Raw genomic sequence first — 22,091 nt, forward strand, 5'->3', positions numbered from 1 at the left:
TTGTAGATCTAGCAGAAGCGGAATTGTTCATTCTGCCAAAAGCGCCAAAAGGAGCACATAATATGTGCTTTAGTAAAAAAAGATATTATATGTCTATCAAACTCCAGTGTTGTTGATCTCTCATCTTCCTCGTGCAATCTAGCATTTCTTCTCACACTGTTTTATGGCAAGAAATAATACTAGCTATTTATATGCAGGCATATAGCGTTATGCGAAAAGCCAGGTCAATACTGCTATTAATAGATGACCTCATTAGCTAGTGGGGTCATGTTATGCAGTTTCTAGATGTCTTATGTTAAATAAAACTCACACATCTAAACTAAAGAGTCAGGTCCACCAGACCTCAATCGCCAGGAATGATTCCAGCCCTCTGTCATGTCATGACTGAGTACTTCCTGGAAGGGATTGTTTTAAAGGAAATTAATCTTTTTCTGTTTGACAGTCTTTTAGATTGAAGCAACACACATCCACGTCAAAACCTAAGCAATACCGCGTCAAGGCTATAGGGGCCCAGGTGTGTTCTAGAAGCAAATAACCCATAAAAGCTCATAACCTTCATATGACTGGGTGACGGTGCAATACTGTTAGGGGTGCTCTTCAACTCCACATCTATTCCCTGTGGAATAGAATGCACTCACTAATATGACATTTTCATTTTGCACACTGTCATACACCACCTTAACCACTAAAACCCTCAGCAGTTAGTACACTTGACCCTATGCTATGTACTTGGCGGCCTGCTCTTTGTTTCCCTCTACACCAAACCTAGCCGATCAACAAGCTCACAATGCGTTGATCAGCTGTTCTCACCAAAATACTTGTAGACAAATAAGTATTTTTTTCTTTGAATTGAATTGAAATTGATTTAAACACTTAAACCCTTATTTCAACAATATCTCCTATATTTTGGTCCTAACACTATATAACAGCACCATTTCTGTCTAATCATAGATGTACCTGCTGATGAGATTATTTTTAAAGGTTTTTTTAATTAGTGCAACAGCAATTTTAGCATGCTAAAAACCCACTGATGACATCATGGGTGGCAGTTACTTTTTTAGCTCGCTTTCACTGAGACAAGTAGATAGAAACGGTACCAACTTATTATGAGCCGATCTATGGAGATAAGGTTGAAAAGGGTGAAGTGTGAAGAGACAAAAAGCTCATCTACATTTAACCGAAGAGCCAAATTAACACCGGTTGTCCATTTGAATGTCACGTCATGTGCCGACAGCGATGGTCTGAGAACACATAGCACAGTCCGTATCAACAGTGGGGGCTTCCGGAAGTCTACTCTGTCTGGAGGAGCCCCCACCTTCCACTGAGAGCAGTATGGGTCGAGCAGGCTAATTATATGCCAAGGACAAACACCCGCACACACTTGCGGGAACCAAAAAAAAGGCACCTTAACTACTGGCCAATGTCAGTGTCACACACTTCCAGCCGCCAATAGCAGGGGGCATGGCTTGAGGCTGATATGAACGATACGAGCAGAGGTGCTGAGAAGCCAGCCAGGCAATGTTAGCCCCCAACAAAATACTTTATCTGCTTTTAGGCATTTCACAAGTCCCTGTCTGCTTCCAAATGTGAAGAGAGGATATGCAGACTACCTGTTCTGATAAGAAGGTGCCGGCAAAGGTCAGACATAAATAAAATATGTCCTCTCCTGTCACACCACCCAGTAAGCCCTAAAAGCACTCACCGCCACCGCCAGCACACACACACACACACACATGCTCTCACATGCACACACATGCATACGCACACACACACACACACACACACACACACACACACACACACACACACACACACACACACACACACACACACACACACACACACACACACACACACACACACACACACACACACACACACACACACACACACACACACACAAATTAGTCACAGATGGGTGGACTTGCTTATATGCTAACAACATTATTATTTCACAGCTCATGATACAGCCTTACAGGACTGCAATGGAGCCACAGACGGTGATGTGTGATTGTCATGGCTCTACCACTGAATACAAGACTGATGCTACTTCCATTTGATTCTGTAGGAAAATTGCATCAAAGGTGCAGCCTAGATTTTTAAGCCATATGCTACCAGGATCCAATTAGCCAGCACAATATGTGAACGCTATCTAGGCCGTAGCATGCCCAGGAAAAACCAACAGTGATGGGCGCTGAAAATGTATCGGGTTTCATAACAATAAAGAATAAAGCAGATTCCTCCCAAACCCGCCAGCGATGCTTTAGCTGGGAATTGGAGCGCAGCATTCATTACAACGTATTGATCAGTCCAAACGAAAGACCCTGGATTTATTGATCCGCTTCCATGCTTCCAGAAAAAAAAAAGAAACAGGGGAAAAAAAACAGTCGAATGAGAAGGAGAGCAATGGACTGGTCTGGCAAACAAGCTTACAGTGGAAGTGCTGCCTTGGCTTAAAAAAACGAGGAAGAGGGGGATTTAAAGCCCTATCAAATGGTGAAGTGCGGTGTGGTAGTGCTTGATGTTCTACGACCATAAAAAAGAGATGAGAATATGTGAAAGACGCAGCAGCCACCATAATGAAAAAAGTAAGGGCTTCTCTGTGTCTCCTGCTGCTTTGTGTACTCTATGTCTGACTGCATGACTTCCAGATCTCTCCTTGAACAGGGATTTGAACATAAAAAATGTCATGACTGACTGCTGAATTATTTAGCCACAGACATCAGTCATTATGTGCCTCGAATCCAGACACACCATAACAGCATGTTTGAAGCACACTTTGTCTGTGACTGGAGGCTACAACAAGCCTACTGAATGAGCCGAACAGAAAGTGTTTCAAGGTATCGATCATGTGCTATTTTGGAGAGAAACGAAAACCAAGAGAAGAAAGAATCTGTACAAATCCAGCAGCATTCAAAACCGAGGCAGAATTTTACAGTCCCTCTTATCCTTTTGTACAGCATATACAATAAGACTGTGTGTTAGCATTCATCACTCTCGGACAAAGAACAGGCAGCAACACAACTTCTCAGTTGCGTGGCGGCCTGTTCACCTCGGGTTTAATGCTTGGCCTGGCACTGCTTGTCCCAGTGATAGATGTTCAACTCTGTAGGTCAGGACAACATGTGCTGAGAGGTGCTGTGCATCTGGGGGCTCCCTGGTGAGGGTCAGGACCCCTTTGGCTGGTCTTCCATTCAGCTAGAGCAAGGCAAAAAAACACCAACCTCAAATAGGTTTTTTTTTTTTTAAGGTTGAGTACTGAGGCTTGAGCACTTGGCCCAATTTACAGGAGGGGGTCAAGCAGGGTCACGTTTGACCAAACACTGGGGCCTTTCCGACAAATCTGAGAGTGGCCCCAGCTGTACCAGGGGGCCATCACAGCCATGACAGAGTGCAGAGACCCAGAACAACAACGTTTATATATGGACTTAGTCAAACCTAGATGTGGGATTTCTTTCACAGAATGTTTTGGTCTCTCTCTCATCTAAACAGATAAGAGTTACAATAGGTAGTTATACATAATGATAGCTCAATGAAAAGTAGATATAAAAACATGTTTTTACAGAGTATGTTTTAATAACACAATGTGCTAAACCTTTATTTTTCTACGCACACGGCACGCTTTGTTTGCATTTGATATTGTTGTTTTGATTATGTATGTATGTATGTAACTGCAAATTGTAGAAGAAAATAATCTCACCCAACCTTTTACACCTGATGTGATGTAGCAAATAAAGTGAAGTCGTGGAAGGCCAGTGAGTCACTTTCTCAGAAATGCTTGTTGTTGTGTTGGAAAGTAATAAGGTACGTAAGTGCTGTACTTAAGTGCAAAGTTACTTTAATACGTTATACTTCTATACTATTCCATTACATGTCAGAGGCAAATATTGTACATTTTCCAAATGATTTGGCAGCTTTACTTACAAGTTACTTTAACTACTTAAAGAACAACTTTGCCCATTTTTCATATGATTGGTCCTCACTATTGCTCATTATAATATTATGGTAGTATTTTTATCTACTCTGTCTCTGTCTGTGTCTCAGAGGAGGGCGGTGGATAGTTCAGAAACCTGCCTACCAGTGACATCATCGATGGGGAATCCAAGCGAATAGAAACTGCAGTCGTAATGGAATAATGCCATAATGGAAGCCATTGTTCTCACGTTAATACAAAAAGAAGGATGATGATGTATAACTAGTAGGCACGTTTCTGAGGTGTCCACAGTCCATGAAACACAGAGTAAAGAAATAATACCATTTCAGCATGAGGACCAATTATATGAAGATAGGTTGAAAATAGGTGACTTCTTCCTTTAAGCCCCATGTTATACTATTTTAAGATAGCTGATCTACAAGATTAGAAAATAGTAGATTGTAGATCTAAATATTTTCAAAAAGGTTTTGAGTACAATTTGAGTACTCAGAGTTTGAGTACTTTCACATTGCTACTGTAAATATATTTAGATGGCAATTTGTACTTTTACTCAAGATTTTTTAATACAGGCCTTTTGTTTGTAACAGGGCATTTTTATATCGTGGCATTGCTACTTTCACTTAAGTAACAAATCGGAGTACTTGATACCACAACAATGATGAATGAATGAGGTCACAACAACTCTCCAACAATAACTTCACTGACTCAGATTTCTGGATATTCCTAACATGCTGGTAATAAAAAGCAAACAAACGTAGTATGTATGTAGTATGAACTAGTTCCCGCTCATCGCCAGAGCATGCTTAATTGGCCAGACACACACACACACACACGCACACACACACGCACACACGCACACACACACACACACACACACACACACACACACACAGAGCTGGTCGTCATGGGGGGCGAGGGGAAAGAAATAGAAAGTAGGATAGATGAATTGGGGGTTGGGATGGCAGAATAGCAGCATAAGAGTGTATTAAGTTCAATTAGGCTTTTGGGCTTTTCATTAACCCAGTTTTGGAGGGGGAAGCCTCTGCTGAATAATTCTCAGAGTCAGACCGGCTCACTTTACAAGCCAGCCTATTAAAGGCCTTGTCTAAAAAATATCACAATGTGTGTCAGCCCTCTAAAGCCAACAGAATTCCATTAAAGGCTAAGAACAAGACTGCTGCTTGCGCACTTCACCTGCAAATAAAGACGGTTTAATAGGACGACTCAATTTATCCAGAAACTAAAAACGGTGGGGGAAATTGTCGTTGTCGGGTGGAAACCTTGTATGTTTGTTTTGTATTTATAATTTTTAAAATGATTTAAACTAGTGAAAACAGCCGATCTACAAGCACACGCGAGGCGTTGTGTGCTTGTAGATCAGCTGTTTTCACTACTTTTGTGCGATGGCCATATGATGAAGCAGTGCTTTACTTTGCTAAAAAATGTACAAATTTGAAACTCTGAGATACAAGGTTTCTGCCCGACAGTGACGAAATACTGCATTAACGTTTGAGCCTGTCTATTCATGTTCTTGGCATGTGTGTGACGCGTGATGGTGTGAGTATGGGTACATGAGTGGCCATGTTTGGTCACTCCTTCCCACTCGGTATCAAGCCTGAGTAAATATCCTAATCTTTAAGGCAAGGTCATGTGGGGCCCCAGAGAGTAGGCGGTGGGAGCCCCTCCGACGCCTCACATGGTGTTTCAGCCACAAATAACCAAAGAAAAATATCCCTGGAGAGCTCTCCTGTAGTTTAAACACAAATTGGTCTGCTCATCGACCAAATTCCATTTCCACCTGGGTCAACCAACACTTAATCTCTTGAGTCACCCAATTATTTTATTCAATCTCAAAAATCGAAATAACAATTTATTTCAATTTTGCTGCCAACCACTGTCATCACCAAATACACAGGATGTGAAGTTAGAACACTCAAGTCTGACCGTTTGCATCTGAATGCCTCTTAGTTCCAGGTCGTAAAAGATCTCAGGGATCTTGTGTATTCTGTTAATCACGAGACAAGCCTTCAATTATGTGGCCGATATTTAATAGCCTAACCCCCACATCCCCTCATGCATACTGTATCTAGGGTCAACAGCAACACAAGCAAGAGCAATGGAGTCACATTTCTGTCACCTAATACTTTGTCCTGGTAGTATTACACACATATTATACACACATATCCTTTCTCATATAAGCAACTTACTGATTTCTACAGAAAAATGGCAGTTGCTCACAACAATTCAGCTCTAAAATTAGGACAAAAAAGGATGTATATTGAAATGAGCTGAAATGAGATGGTAATTTCTGACAAAGCAAGGGCATACCATTGGAATGAGGACTTAAGACTAGAATGACTCCCCAAGATTCACTCAGGCCCCATTCATTCATTATTTAAGGCCTCTGGGTGCAATTAAGAGAGATAATGAAATGCACGTAGTCATCCTTATAGTAAAGCATGGTGGTATTTAGCCTGCTTCACCTCATGTGGCTGTCAGAGCACCCTTAAAAAAAAACCTGACCTGCTGGTCAGAAACAATATTCCACATCAGCACGGTGAAAGCTCAGTTTGAACAATGTGGGGCTTAAGGCCTCCTCTCCTCACTGTGGGGGCTTTGTCTTTCAAAACATGCCACAGGAGCCTTTCATTAGTGAATGGAGTTTCATTAACATCATCCCACGTAGCTGAGCTCTCCTGCATTACAATGACGCAGGGGAGCTGCTCCGTCAAGGAAGGAACCCTCCGTGGAGCAACAGCCCACTGGGGGAGGGGAGGGTAAAGAAAAGGGGAGAGGAGGGCTGAAGGAGATGGTGTGGGAGGTGGGGGGCAAACAAAGGGGAACCTGATTACCCCCGGTCACGGCTCATCCACAAGCCAACAGAGAGGGAAATCCATCACCCAAAGGATCAAATGGAAGATTGTGCAGCAGGTAAGTTCCAGTGAAAGCTCCCCGCTCTCCCCCATCTAAACCCCTCAAAGGTAGAACGCAAGTGAAGGAGAGAGACAAAAGGGAGAGCCGTTTGTCTTTCTCCTTCACTTTTATCCTACGTTCGTAGGCATCTCTATCTCCCCCTCCATCTCTCTGACTCACACCAACAGCTGCCTGCGAGTTTTAGGCACACACTGTGAAATCCAACACAAGCAAGAATGTTTTCTGGCCCAAATGACCTCAAGGATCTAACCTCTCTAATGGCACACAGGTGATATATTCCAGTTTTATTGCCATCTGTACTCTGTATTGCTCAGCAATGTTTCACGGTAGCTGCTGCATGGTGATATTAAACAGCAAAGAGGCAATATCGGTCATGCTTTCTGCTATGTAATGGCTTATTACAAAACCATTATTTTTCGTTTTCTTGTTTGCAAGAGGATATGGGTTGGAGAAACAAAAAGGCATCAAATCCCACTCTAAATCTTCTTCTAAATTGTGACCTAAGTTTTGACCTAATAATTTCTGGAAAATATTTATTCAAAAATTACAAAAATATTATGCTGCTATATACTGTACATAACCCAAAGGTGTTCCTGTCCTGAAGCGTAAAAAACACCAAAAGGGGTTCCCGCTCAAAATGGGTTGAAAGATAGGTTAGAAGTGTTTTGTGGGTGAATTGTGTTGTTTATAAGAGATCCATATCAAGGAAAACATAAATTACAAAACAAAATATTAAGCTACAGTTTGCCATTCATAACAATCTGCTGAAATGTTGTACTGTGTACTTGTTTTTCTTTGTGGGTGCAAAATAAGATTGATCTATATTTGAGTTGGTTTCGAGCAAATCTACATAACTTGTACCCGGCCTAAGCCCACATTACACCCAAACTGATGCCAGAGCCTTGTTGTCTCCACTCAATGTTAACCCCACATAAGCACAAATATGCCTGCACAACAGCACAGTACACATTGCAATATGCATGCACGCGCACACACATAGTAGAAAAGTACAGCACAAAACAATTTTGCTCCTTACCTTTGAAAAGCCACTGTCCCATCTCTACTACGTCATTTGTTAGCTCCTCATTGTATTCAAGGTGAGAGATATGTGGATCTGGGCATTTATGCTGGGGGTCAGTGTCCTCTGCTGCGATCTGGGGGAGACATGGATAAGTCATGAATCAACTCTCCAATATGCACTTGGATTACTCAAAGAAAAAGAAGAAGAAGAAAAAAAACTCTCAGTCATGTTCTGAAAACCCAGAAGTTGTACAAAAGCATCTGTTGTTGTTTTAAGGGGGACCGCAATTAGGATAATGAGGCCAAAGGGGTTAAGCATTAGCCAAAAAGCATGGCTAGGCAAGAACAAGCTCCATTTATTCTCTGGAGGGGCCCAGGCCTGGGTTTCGGTCATATCCATGACTCCTAGCCATGTCTTCTGATCACTACACTACTCTAGACAAACACAACACTTTGAAGTGCATTAACAGGGGAACAGTAAAATTAATTCTTACAATGCACACACTTGTTGGAATTAAGTAGTGTGTGTGTGTGTGTGTGTGTGTGTGTGTGTGTGTGTGTGTGTGTGCGTGTGTGTGTGTGTGTGTGTGCGCGCTCCCAACTCTGAATAACCGTGCATAGTGATAATATTGTGTGTGTGTATGTGTGTGTGTGTATGTGTGTGTGTGTGTGTGTGTGTGTGTGTGTGTGTGTGTGTGTAAACTCTGAATAACCATGCATAATGATCGTGCCTTCCTGATGATCATTCAAGTAACTGCAAGGTTAGGGCTGTTACCAGTGAGGTGTTTGTATCAGTTTTTATGGAAATAAAATCAGGACATACTCTATGGGAAGAAATCAACGAACACTAAATATGTATTTCAAATAAACCGTGAGAAAGAAAGACAAATGTGGGAAATTCCAACTAAATTTAGGCTTAACCCAGATGGGTGTTTGTGAAAATGACAAAATAACCCAATGTGTAGTGTGTACAGGCATGTGCAAATCTCCTCAAGCATATAGGGTGGGCATTAACCCACAGAGGGCTAATCCTATTTTCTTCATATGCACCCTCAAAAGAATGTCCCACTGAAAAAGAGCATTGTGGGTATCCGTGCCACTTGTCATTCTAATCAGTGGAATTTAAATCGAGGATGCTTGGGAAGGGGGAGGAGCGGTGGCTTTTCAACCACCCAATCCACAATCTAGACACTTTTGTTAACCTGTGTGTGCGCAGAGGAAACGTTAGATTTACAACTTTAGCCTAATTACAATTGCTTTGATGTTAGTGTTTTAATGGTAGCCCGTTCTACAGTAGCCTAGACTACCACATTAACTTTAAGGGACAAGAATGTTCTGGGTATGTGGGGTATGACTTAAACATGAGAAATATAAATAAACCGCTCAAATTAAATCAATCTAGGAATTCATCACAAATTTGTAGGAAATGTTATGGGCTGTTCTACCTACTAGGCTATTTAAGACAAATTTGAATGCGTTTTGTCTGCCAGTTGCCCAGTTAAGGCTCAATGAGATTGCTGTTGATGGCAGACAATTTTATGTGTCAAACCTCATAACATTTCTGAAGAATCAAACCTCATAACACTTCTTAAGCATCAAAAAACAGTAACTGCAATACACATAATATGGTTCCACTTCCAAACTACAAACAAGAACGCGGCATGAACTCTAAAACGGGGCTCTATAACGATATAAAAACGGATCAACTGAAATTAACTGACTTTCGGAAGATTCCCCCCACATCTTTACAAAGCAATACCCCTCAACTTAATCCGCAGTTTACAGGAGGAGGGGATGCGAAAACAGACCGTTTACAAATCAATCAAATGTATGGATATCGTAGACGTAGACCGTTTTAAAAATGTGTAGGCTACATAAACGATGCCCACCGCATGTCTGCCAGAAACTGAACATAGGGCTTTAAATGTCCCGATTCGTACTGAGAAGCAGTGGTGTAAAGTAACGAAGTACATTTACTCAAGTAGTGTAGGTTACTTAAGTACAGTTTTTAGGTATTTGTACTTTACTTGAGTATTTCCAATTTCCAATATGCCTACTTTTCTACTCCACTACATCTCGGATCCAAATATTGTACTTTTACTCCACTATTTGAAACCTTTAGTTACTAGTTACTTTGCAGAGATGTTGGCCATTTGAAGAATAGCAATACTTTTGTACGTTACAGGTACATTTTGGATTCCGGGACTTTTACTTGTTGTAACAGAGTATTTCGCAGTATTGATACTTTTACTTAAGTAAAACGTTTGAGTACTTTTCCCACCACTGCCGAGGAAGAGCTAGTGCAAACGGCTGGACAGTACGGAGGCAGATGGATCGTACAGCATCGTCATAAAACAAGCGCTTCAACTGGAGCCCGCGGTGCTGCAACTCAACTCCCAACTGTAACACAAAATGCATTCGATTCCTACCTGCAGTCCTGCCAACACAGCCAGCAGAAGAAGACCCCTGCCCGCGTGTAAGCACATGGATATCATGCCGCCGGCTAACGGGTTGAATATTTGAATATATCCCCTCGGAATCCGTTATATATCCGCCTGCTTCTTCAGCGTGCTCGTGGTGAAAACGTTCCCTCTTCTACGACAAAGGCAGCAGCGGCGGCGGCAGCATGCATGCAGCAGCCTCCCCTCTATATCCACACTGTCTGTCTCTCTCCTCTCCACTGTGCTGTGCTCTGTGTGTGAGATCACTGGCTGGTACTGAGGCTGCTGCTGGCTGCTGCTGCTGCTGCGAACAACTCTCTCCCATGCAATCCAACACCGACAAAAAAGGAAAATGAAAGGCCACTAGGCTAAAAGCTCACCTCACTGACCCCTACTGGCCGTGTTGACAATTTCACCGTTATTCGTGCACAGAGTGAAGTCCTCAAAACTGTACATTATAGAACTGTATGATTTGTTCTTTAATCATCAAATCTAAATTACTGTATATATGTTCCCCTTTTTAAACAGCTTTTATTATATTTTGACACTTTCTTTGCTAATGTAAGCTCATGCCAATAAAGCTCCTCTGAATTGATTGAATTGAATTGAATTGAATTGAATTGAATTGAATTTAATGTTCTGTGACTTTCATAGATTCCTGTATAAGGAATCATTCACTCAGAATCAACACATGATTACAGGTGTAAAAGAGTGGGTTAAAAATAAATACATGAAAACAATCTTTTTGTGTGTGTGCACGCTCTCAACATTGTAGTTACAGGAAGAGAGAATAGAGAAGCATGGATCCCAGAACAAGAAAATAAAGGGAAGGCGCAGCACAGTCAGATAAAATATACAAAGACCAGTAGTCTATACATAAGGGGCATGATTACACACTCACTTTCACTTGCTCTCACCTTGATAAAGACTAAAGTAGGCCCTATTGATCATTAGATGACCAACTTTGTTCACATTGCCATCAGATAATAGTTTACTACACCCTTGATCTTAAGGATTATTAATTGGCAATTGGAAGGCTTAATTATATGTTGATGAGATCCTGAACAAAGGGCAGCTTTCTCCATCTCTGCCTCTCCCTCTCTCTCTCTCTCTCTGTGTGTGTGTGTGTGTGTGTGTGTGTGTGTGTGTGTGTGTGTGTGTGTGTGTGTGTGTGTGTGTGTGTGTGTGTGTGTGTGTGTGTGCGCGCGCGCGCGCGCGTCTGTCTATCTGTCTGTTTGTCCCCAATCTGGCTAGCCATCGTCAAAGAAAAGGTCCTTTTCACTTGCGGAGCATAGAAGTCTGTTCAGGAGAGACTAATCTGTCCATAATAAGTATACTATGCAGACATTTTGTGAAACCTACTAGGCCTATGCTTCACAAATGTTCCTGCTCAATATGGAATTTAGCATTCAGTTCTTTCATCCCTGCTTAAGCCTCGAGTCCCTACAGTAAGTAAAGTATTTTTTCGTGTTCCCCTAAAACTTGGAATGAATAATTCCCTTGCATTATCATCTCATATGATGAATCCTGGTGGAGGTTAAATTACCTCAGTTTTGCAGCTGACACATAATTAACTACCCAGAGATGGCTCTGTGGAATAGATATCATCCCTGGCACAGAGATATTTCACTTTGGTCTAACTAGACAATGCCCCTGTCCCTACCCCAAATAATAAACACAGGGTGACTTTTTGGTTCGCTTCCTCCGAAGGCAATCTTGTGTTTTCCAAGTTATTGCTGTTTTGAAATGGTAAGGGAGTATGTGATGAAAACCATGCTGTTCTCTCCCTCCTACAAACCAAAGCAACCGCTGAAAGCATTCTGTAATCCTCAACAAACAGCAGGCCCTGTCATATGACTTAGGGTTAAGCATACTCGGGAAGAGAGTGGGTTGGATAGCAGTTGTTGAAAGTGCTCAGTGACAGTTAACAGAATTATGCTGTAACACACAATTACCTTTTTCACAATCTTCTCATTGATTTGCATTTATGATCATAGACAGAGTGTGTTTGTCAATTTGTAGTTTGTTCCTTTTGAAGTGATGTGCAACAATTGTTTTAGATTAATTACTCGGTTCTTCAATCTTCTTTTCAGGTAGACTATTCTTGATGCATACGTGCATCTCGGTGTGTCATATAATTAATTTAATTAATTACCAGTTGCAATGCTTAATTTTCCTAAGAGAGTAATATGAAAACGATTCAGAATTTCTGTAAGTCATTGATAAAGGGGTTTAAATTGACTGAACATCTTTCTTGTCCTGGCTTTACCCTGCCTATACTGAGCGAGAGATCAAACTGAAAGACCTGTTGATAACTCATAGCATATTATATTCAGAACAAATTGTTAAGTTTATGTAATCTAATCTAATTGAGAGTGGGATAAAAAAAATCCCCCCACCCCTGATTAACATAGAAGCGGTTATCTTTCATCAGTGCTCATCTTGGCAGGGAGGGGAGGGGGCGTTGAAGGGAATCCAATTATGACTCAGTGCATTCAATCAAACAATATCATATTCCATATTTCATAAACCCATTCTAGGCCCCTGAGAACTATCTGTGCTGCATATTTCTCTCTCAGGCTGAGTTTGTTGCTGTTGATATGAAATTGAGGTTGTTTAAAGGTTCAATCTCTGGTGTTTTTAACGCCCAGTCATGATCAAGGTCTCAAGTGTATAGGCCTATTTTCTTCCTCAGTGATGCATTGTTTTTAACTATTGAAAATAAAAAATAGCATTCTTCTGTGGTCAAGCTGCTGTATGATGCATGTGGGCCATGCTGCTGACACTGCTGTTGACTCTCATAAGTGCCGGTGTCCGAAGTCTGGTGGCCTGGGAGGCCCTTTGATTCCATGCCTATTACTCTGCACAAATGGATGCAGTGCTGGGCGTTGCGGCACCATGGCCTTGATGCTGCCGGGAGTGAAACGCACTAGGTCAGCAGCGCTTTCACATCCGCGGCACTTATTCACACCGAGTTTGTGCTGCTACAGGGATATCACAGGCGATTTGACCCTACACACCTACATACCAGCTTAGCAGAGTTCAGTCGATTCTGCTTTTTTTTCTCTCTCTCTCTCTTTCTTTACACCTTGAAAATGTTCTCCCAATTTAGTCATTACCATTTCCCTCTGAATACAGTGGCCCCTGTTGCTGCTAACCCCAACTATTGGCCTACAGGGAGGGTGTAGACTAGACTAGAGTGACCATTGGTTCCCAAACCTTTTGACTGTAGACCCAAAAGAGAAATTAGACGTTTGCCCGGGATTCAAACTGAAATGAAATGAAAATAGCCGAACTACAAGCTCACAACACGGCACGAATGAGCGTGTAGATCGTCCATTTTCACTACTTCTTAATTATAAATATATTTATATTTATTAGATGTGTTTGTTTGTACACGCCAAGTTTTGTACAGATGTAGCCCAGTAACACAGCAAGTTTTGTACAGATGTAGCCCAGGGTATGCTCTAATGATTTAGCTAGGGCGCCCGAGTCTGCGACCTTCGGGGTCGCCACAGTGGCCAAATCAAGTTGGGCTTCCATCGACTTTCAATACAGTAGGAAAATACCCAGAAAAACACTTTTTGTCTGGGTATTTAAGTAGGATCTGAGGGGTCTAACTAGGGGTTTGTCATGATGTTGAATCCATTGCAAGCATTTGTTTTGCACAAAAAACATTCCTTGGGCTAGAAATGGCCTCAGAAAACGATGCATATATGGGTGAGCATTCATGTTAGTCGGAGGCCTTAGGGTTTTTCTTCTCGTGCTAATCAGTCGCCACATTTTGCACAGATGTAGCCCAGGGCATGCTCTAATGATTTAGCTAGGGCACCCGAGTCGGCGACCTTCGGGGTTGCCACAGCTCCAGAAAACACCCACAAAACTCTGAAAATTGATGACTCATCACTTTTCATCACTAAACCATCGTTTTCTGGGACCCCGAAGGTCGCCGACTCGGGTGCCCTAGCTAAATCATTAGAGCATGCCCTGAGCTACATCCGTGCAAAATTTTGCACTTTTAGACTGATTAACGCGAAATATCCATAACACCCCCGACTACTGACAGCCGTGAGGAGTTTCACTGGGAGAGTGTAACACATGGCAGCTTCACGCTATCTTCCCCTGCTCCCCTCCCTGCTGAACAGACCAACCAGTAGGAGTCGCTAGTGCAGTACAGCGACAAGGACACGTTCCCTTACTAGGCTAACGTTCCCCTGCCAAACACTGCAAGCTGTGATCGTTGTAGCGCCCGGCCAAGCAGGAAGCAACGCTGCTGGGAATTCGAACGCAGGTCTTCGTGGAGGGGCGTGTGAGTGTTTTCCCTCAACGTCCCTAGTGAATTCTGTATAATGCTTAACGGTGGCTGGCAGTCCTTGGCAAGGTGACATATAGCCACAGCCACAGCCACCTAGGGAGCCCTAGGTAGGGGTGGGCCGGGCACCCCTCACTGCACACCAAGGGTGTAAGTTAGGTTTGAATAAATTTGGTCGAGACAGATTTCTTCTTTATTGTCATATATATATATATATATATATATATATATATATATATATATATGCACATGCAGGAATTAACATTTACATTTTACAGTATACCAGTCCCAGCAAGCACGGTCAGGACCTGGACCAATCAGTGACGTCTTGATTGGGGCCAGATCAAGTCAAACCATGACTAGTCAGATCTGGCCTAGAATATCACCTGATTTCAACCAACATAAATCCTGCTCACAAAAACGGACATCCTGGATTAATCAGAGAGGGTCCGATCGAGGACTAGTCAGATATGTCCCAGAATATAACCTTATATGCTCATATTTCAAAGAACATTACAAACAATAACAATAATCCATAAGTCCATATGACGTCCTGGTAATGACGTCAAGATCATCCCCATATGGGCTGTGATCTGGCCTAATTCTGAACGTCACCGGAGTCACCGGAGGACGTCATAACGTCATCATGACGTAATTTGGCTTGCTGGGGTAAGAAGCCTAACCCTAAGGGCGACAAGCGACCTCGCCCTAAAGGGCGAGGTCGCACCATGTCTTGGCCATCTGGCCAGTGTATATCGGACCAGTTACCCATACATGGACTATGGAGACCCCTGGTACCCATATATGGAGATCCATGTACTGTACATGGAGATATGCTGTGAGACCCCAAACATGCTTACTCAGTTATTCGTTATGTGAAAGTCCTATGACTTCTATGACATCTGACATAATACATACCTTTTTATGCCCATATATGGAGATCCCCTGTCTGTAGAACCAGCCACACAGATATGGAACGTCTTCCTGTTAGATAAGGACATAATATTGATGACAGGGATCTCCATATAAGGGCTAAAGGGATTCTGTTAGTGTGGTTCCCCTGACATCACAGTGATGTTAGAGCGTGATGTCAGAGCTGCAAACTCATAGACCGTAAAAAAGCGTATACGGACGGAGACATGTGCCGTTTCTCATACTAAACTGAGACCTACGGTCGCAATAAAACAGGGACACACAACTATTAACATCAATCTGTTTCTCTCATTTCACAATAACATTTTTGCCCAATAAATAAGAGCACAATTATAGCACAATAATGTATTTAGGTATAAACAGTTGCTGCTGACTGGATAGTGATCTCATAACTTCAACTCCCATTTTGATTCTGGCTGGAGACCTATATTGTATATTCCTTCCCTTTTATGTCAGTTTCCTGTCTGTATACAGTTTGACCGTTTGCTTGGTCCCATGTGTTGCTGCTTGCCGTGTTGTTGGGGTGTGTGGTCATTTTGGAGCAGGCAGATTGCTTGGTACAAGTAGGTGTACAATAACAATTAGTAAAATGACAGTAGCTTTTCTGCAGAGTTTTACAATGGTAAACCCCCTGAGCAATTCAATCGTCTTGAGGAAAATATTCTCTTTAGGAACACATGTTGACCCCCAACCATTGACTAATTACATCATTAGCCTAAGGAATTCCTAGACATGTGTCAAAGGTTGCCCTAGAACAAATTAGCAAGTAAAGAGGAGCAACCTGGTCTTCAAAGCAGTTATCAATTTCAATTTAGCCTCATTGTTATGCATTCAATAAAGGATCTCTAAGGGCCACAGATATGCGATCATTATTTTCCTCTCGTGCCAAATTGTCTCGTTCAATCCTTTATGCCAGTTGAACAATACAGCAAAACAGAGTTGCGTGTATGTGCGTGCACAAGTGCGTGTGTGTCGTGTTTATGTCTGATCTTGCTCACAGGGGCATGTCTGTGGCTTTCAAATGTTATTATTTTATATTTCTTGCTATATCAATACTATTTGTTTTTGGTACCACAATTAACAAACATATGTTTCCAACAGACATGTTTAAAAGACTGATTTCATGAAAGTGAATGAATTTGTGGTCTGGCATGTTTTGATGGACCATCTGGGATTAATGGATCACTGCACGGAAAGCCAAGAAACATATTGTTCCCTGCAAGAACATCAAACATATCTAATTTCAACCAAAGAGTTTCCATTTTAATTCCTTGTGAAAAGACATGTCAGCAGAGGAGCTCAGTGCCACTGCCTTGCCTGGACAAATGTTTCTGTCAGGATGACAGTCCCCCTCATCTTCCACTGAGTTGCAGGCCCTTGTAAATTGATTGTCTGGCCTAATTTAGGGATTGCAGTTTTAGCTGGGGGGCCACATCTGCCTGCTGAGTGTTGGCTTGGCATGGATAACTAATGGCGATTGATTGCCTGATTAAGATGCACTGTATTGAAGTCAGTGAGAAACCAAGGAAAGAATCAAGTCATTTCTGTTCTTTAGTGATGCAATGAAAGTGTGGCTATTGATTTTTAAAAGCACAACAGAAACTGGCGATGTGTTTGTTTGTTCACTTGTTAGCTTGTTGCACATTTTATGCAGTTCTTTCCAGTGGGAGGCTCTCTCCATTCCGACATGTCGCCACTCCGAAATTGACTTCTTATTGTCGGAGTGGCGACACTCCCATAGGGGTTAGGTTTAGGGTTAGGGTTAGAGATAGGGTTAGTGTCGGAATGGAGACATGTCGGAAAGGAGACATGTCGGAGTGGAGAGATGCACCCCTTTCCAGTTAACCATTCCATGTGTGTGCTCAGTGTTATTTAGCATACAATATTGCCTATTTCTTCATTTTCCTACTCAAAATTATGCTCAAATGTGTGCATGTGTCTTTGTTGATTATTCAAAAGTGAATAATGTATTGGAAGAGTTCAATCTGTGCATTATGTCTGAAAGTGTTCAGGAGACAGATTATTATGACTCTGTGCTCCAGATAGGGACATGAGAAGAGGAAATCATTTGAACAAGTTTCTATTTCTCTCTCCTTCAACACCAAATGGGAAAAAGAAATAAATGGCTCTGCTGTTGCACTCTGAGGTTTCTGAGAGAGACAAGAAAGTCTCTCTACCCCGCATGATCTTCTGTTCATTGCAAGTCTCTCTCTCTCTCTCTCTCTCTCTCTCTCTCTCTCTCTCTCTCTCTTTCTCTCTCTCTCACACACACACACACACACACACACACACACACACACACACACACACACACACACACACACACAATCAGAAAAAATATCCAATCAGGATCCAATCAGAATGAAATATGAAACATCACACAGGTGTGTCTTGATGACATGACTATGGAGATAATGTGTACCGATTTGCCTGATGTTTGGACAAAATCTGCAGGCATAATAGCAAAACATTTGTTCAGCAAAAACATGCCTCCTGGTGGTGCTATAACATGCCAATGTGAAGTTCCACGGCTATCGCACGCCGAGTTCACGATTTGAGGACTTTTGTTCAAAACGGACCACTCCTTTAAACTTTGGAAGCCAATCTTAGCCAATCAGGATGGAATATGAAAAATCTGACAGAACTTCCTTGAACACATGACTGTAGAGATAATGTGTATCGATTTGCGTAATGTGTGGACAAAATCTGTAGGAGTAATAATATGATAAAAATGGTTTTGCGAAAAATGTACAGGCCGGTGGCGGAGACATAAATTCAGAAGACATGTCACATACTATATAGGACTGTATAGTCAAAGGACAACCACATTGTAGATCATGCAATAACAAGCAATAACAACGCAGTGCAAAGCATGCATAAGGGAACCTATACACAGAATCACAGGTAGGATCATATGACAACCATACATCATCCCAGTGAGGCCTTCATTGTAAAAGTGATGCATTGCTTGTGTTTATCTACTTGGTTCACTGATCCTCTCTACAGTAGCTCTCGCAGGTGTAAATGAAGTTAACCAGGCAGAAGATGCAGCAATACTTCCTTTGCTGCATTCAAATATACATCTGTATGTTGCTCTGTGCAACCTGAGCACCACTTCCCTATCTTTGATATTTGTGGCTTGAAATCTATTTCCCCTTATCACTATTGATCTGCGAGGAGACGAGCTGTCAGGCCTTGACAGCCTGGTCTGTCTGATTTAGGAATGGGCCATCAGCCTGCCTGCCCTGGGATGGATTTATATAAAGACTGCTGCTGCTGCTGCTGCTGCTACTGCTGGGGTGATCCAAAATGTCCGCCCACTTGTGCCTCACACATTCGTTAGCCTGATTTATACGTTGTTGCGTACCAGTGTCGTGCACCGGAAATAACCAATCTATTTTCGGCATGCGACGCTGTTGTACGACAGAACAGTGGTGAAAAAAGTACTAAAAATGTGTACTTGAGTAAAAGTATCAATACAACTATGTAGAAATACTTTGTTAGGGTGCCCTCAGACCAAAATACCTATGAGAGTGGAATCCGCGTTCCGCCAATGCATTTCAATGAGAGTGAAGCGGTTTCATGCCAGCAGAGGATTTCTGCAAAAAACGCTCCCTTATCATTGAAATGCATTGGCGGAACGCGGATTCCACTCTCATAGGTATTTTGGTCTGAGGGCACCCTTACAAGTAAAAGTCTGAATAATTCAAGTGTCGGCATCAAAATGAACTTAAAATACCAAAAGTAAAAGTACTCATTATGCAGAATGTCCCATTTCACAAGTTTTCAAAAATATTTTGAAAATAGCAGATCTACAAGCTCACAATGCATCGCATCGCTACGAATTGTGAGCTTGTAGATCAGCTATTTTCAAATGGCAGAAATAGGGCTGAAGTGGTTAATGCATATTTTGTAATAACAATGGATAAAGTAACTAGCCTAGTAACTAAAATGTTCAAATAAATATAGTGGAGTAAAAGTACAATATTTGGATCCAAGATGTAGTGGAGTAAAAGTAAAGGTATTGGAAATACTCAAGCAAAGTATAAATACCTCAAACTGTTACTGCGACAGAGTAAAAAGTAAGCATCACAGCAACAAAAGCTTTGTTTTGGAGGCACACAGGGAATGAGGCAATGGTTCTTCTAATCATAAAGCTAACAAGATTAGAAGTTCCGTCAATAAGCGTTTCATTTTTCTGTTGTCTTAATGGTTTCAGTTGGGATAGCTTAGTTTTCACATCCATTTGCTTGCTTTCATGGAAGTATGACTGATTATAATTTCATTGTTTTAATAATTGAAAGGGATGGTCCTAAAATACTGTGGCCAAACAAATTGGCAACGGACTGGATTGCTTTCAGTAAATTTGGAAGATTAAAAGAGGATGAGAAGGTGCCCATTTCAATGGATTAAAATCATAATGGAAATGATGGAGGACAACCAGGTCACTCTGGTAGAAATAAAGTTCACTTTATTAGTGTTGTGGCACTTGCCAAAGTCATAACGCTTCTGATCTTTCTTCAGTGATAGTAAATTTTTAGATCACAAAATGCAGACATGACACATATTATTCAATAATGTTATTTGTGTGTTTGTTTTTCCTGTTTCTAGTTTTTAGTTTGTTTTTCGAATCGGATTTTTCTTGGTGGAAATTGTCACAGTACCTTTTATAACGCACTTGCCTTAGGGTATTGGTATCTTATTTTTCTCCTGCTGTCAACATAAACAGGATTACAATCTGGTGTATAATGCTGCCAAGCTATTCTCAACCACTCATGAATAGTCAGCAGGTTATCATATGCTTAGATGTGTTTCCATTTGTCAGAAATAGACTTGGCTCTCTCTTCACTAGAATTATTGCTTGGGATTTTTTTTTCTTTTGTATATTATGCATAATATCACACTTTACACATGAAGAGCACTGCTGCTGCAGCCTATATAGTACAGAGATGCTGTCTTGACGGACACCGAAAATAGGAGATCTACAAAACTCAAAACGTGTCGCCTGAGCCTCGTGGTGTATTTTGAGCTTGCTATTGCTATTATTTTCCCACCAGCGAGCAACTGAGTATTACCGTCTGTCTTTACCAAGAAAGACCTTATATTTCATTAAACAGAAAGATTATATATGCAATCATCGTCACTGAATTCGAATGGTCATTCTTTTCTATCAAAATGTACGTAATTATGAGGATGTGAGTATTAAACAAAAATGATGAAAAAAGATGAATAAAAGGCATCTTAAAGACATCATAATTTGGCATAAACATTTGGCCAAAACAGCAGATGTTAGCAGTAGGCTGCTCAGAGCCAAGGGTTCCTCATTTGGCTGGCTCAGGAAGTGATCATGAGGCATATTGCCTCTCCTCTTGCCCTGTATGTGGGCACATGACTGCATTCAGGGGTGTCGCACCAAATTCTGGGCCCTGGGTACAAGGATTCACTCACATTTTGTGCTTTAACTATTGAAAAATGGCAGATATACAAGCTCACAGCTGCGAACTTGTAGATCTTCTATTTTTGAAAAATCTTGAAAATTGAATTATTTCAAATCCTTATAAGGTTTCTTGAAAAACCTATGTTTCTATGTCAGTGGGGCTCAAACCTTTTCATGTGAAGGACCCCCAAAATGATATGTATTTAGCCATGGACCTCCATCTCAAAATATTTAGTTCTAGGGAGTAGGGACCACCCAGAAGCAGTTACAAAAGTTCACTTAAAAAATACATATATTCAAAGACTTGCACACATTTTCACGAGTTTAAAAAAATAGCAGATCTACAAGCTTGCAGCACGGCACTTGGTGCAGCGCTGTGAGCTTGTAGATCTGCAATTTTTCAAAAGCTAAACTATAAAATAATTAAGGCCCCCCTCCATCTTGGGCCCTAGTAACTCAGTCCCACTTTCCCCCCCCCCTTGTGACGCCTCTGCTGCATTCTTCAAGACGTACTCGTGCCAGTGGATATGGCAGCCTCTCTTCCAGCTCCGCCTTTCACTCTGTTACTGCCTGGCAAACGCTACTGAAGCAGCAACGGGCCTGATGTAAGCAGGTCCATGGACAGTTTCTATCCTAAGGCCATAAGATGCCAGTGACATACTGTAGGCTATACGGACTGTGACTCCCAGACACCACTGCATATACTGGCACATAATGCATTCAGTACTCAGTGATTATCCTAAAACTGTTCACTATTGCTGCACCCGTTGTGACTTATTGCGACCGTAGGTCGCATTTACGATGAAAACCAGCAGCTCATTCGTGTCAGTCAGTCAGTCAGTCATGCCTCATATCACGCTCCATATACTGTATGGCCAAGACAGAATTCATTTGCAAGTGTGACTCACGTCACACCACACTTGCAAATTAATTCTGTCCTATCCCTAATTTGCTCCTCGCCCTTAGGGCGTCGTATTGGCAATATTTATTATAGGCATACGGTATATATAATGTAATATACAGTATACTGTATATACTACTGTACATTATAAATGATACTGGATAGATAGATAGATAGAT

The 22,091-nt window shown here is 41.6% G+C and overlaps 1 protein-coding gene across 1 annotated transcript in view; it reads right to left on the minus strand.

The window, feature by feature from the left end:
• The window catches only part of LOC308286006 (cadherin-2-like), a 70,623-nt gene extending 60,048 nt beyond the window's left edge, over window positions 1–10,575 (minus strand). The window contains exons 1-2 of the mRNA XM_080726963.1: window positions 10,318–10,575; window positions 7,905–8,022 (exon numbers count right to left, since the gene is read on the minus strand). Coding sequence (XP_080583089.1) covers window positions 7,905–8,022; window positions 10,318–10,383 — 184 coding nt within the window. The 5' untranslated portion in view covers window positions 10,384–10,575. The remainder of the gene's footprint in view (window positions 1–7,904; window positions 8,023–10,317) is intronic.
• Window positions 10,576–22,091: the final 11,516 nt, after the last annotated feature.

Source organism: Nannobrachium achirus (assembly GCF_963921795.1).
Source record: "Nannobrachium achirus genome assembly, chromosome: 5".
Taxonomy (NCBI): Eukaryota; Metazoa; Chordata; class Actinopteri; order Myctophiformes; family Myctophidae; genus Nannobrachium; species Nannobrachium achirus.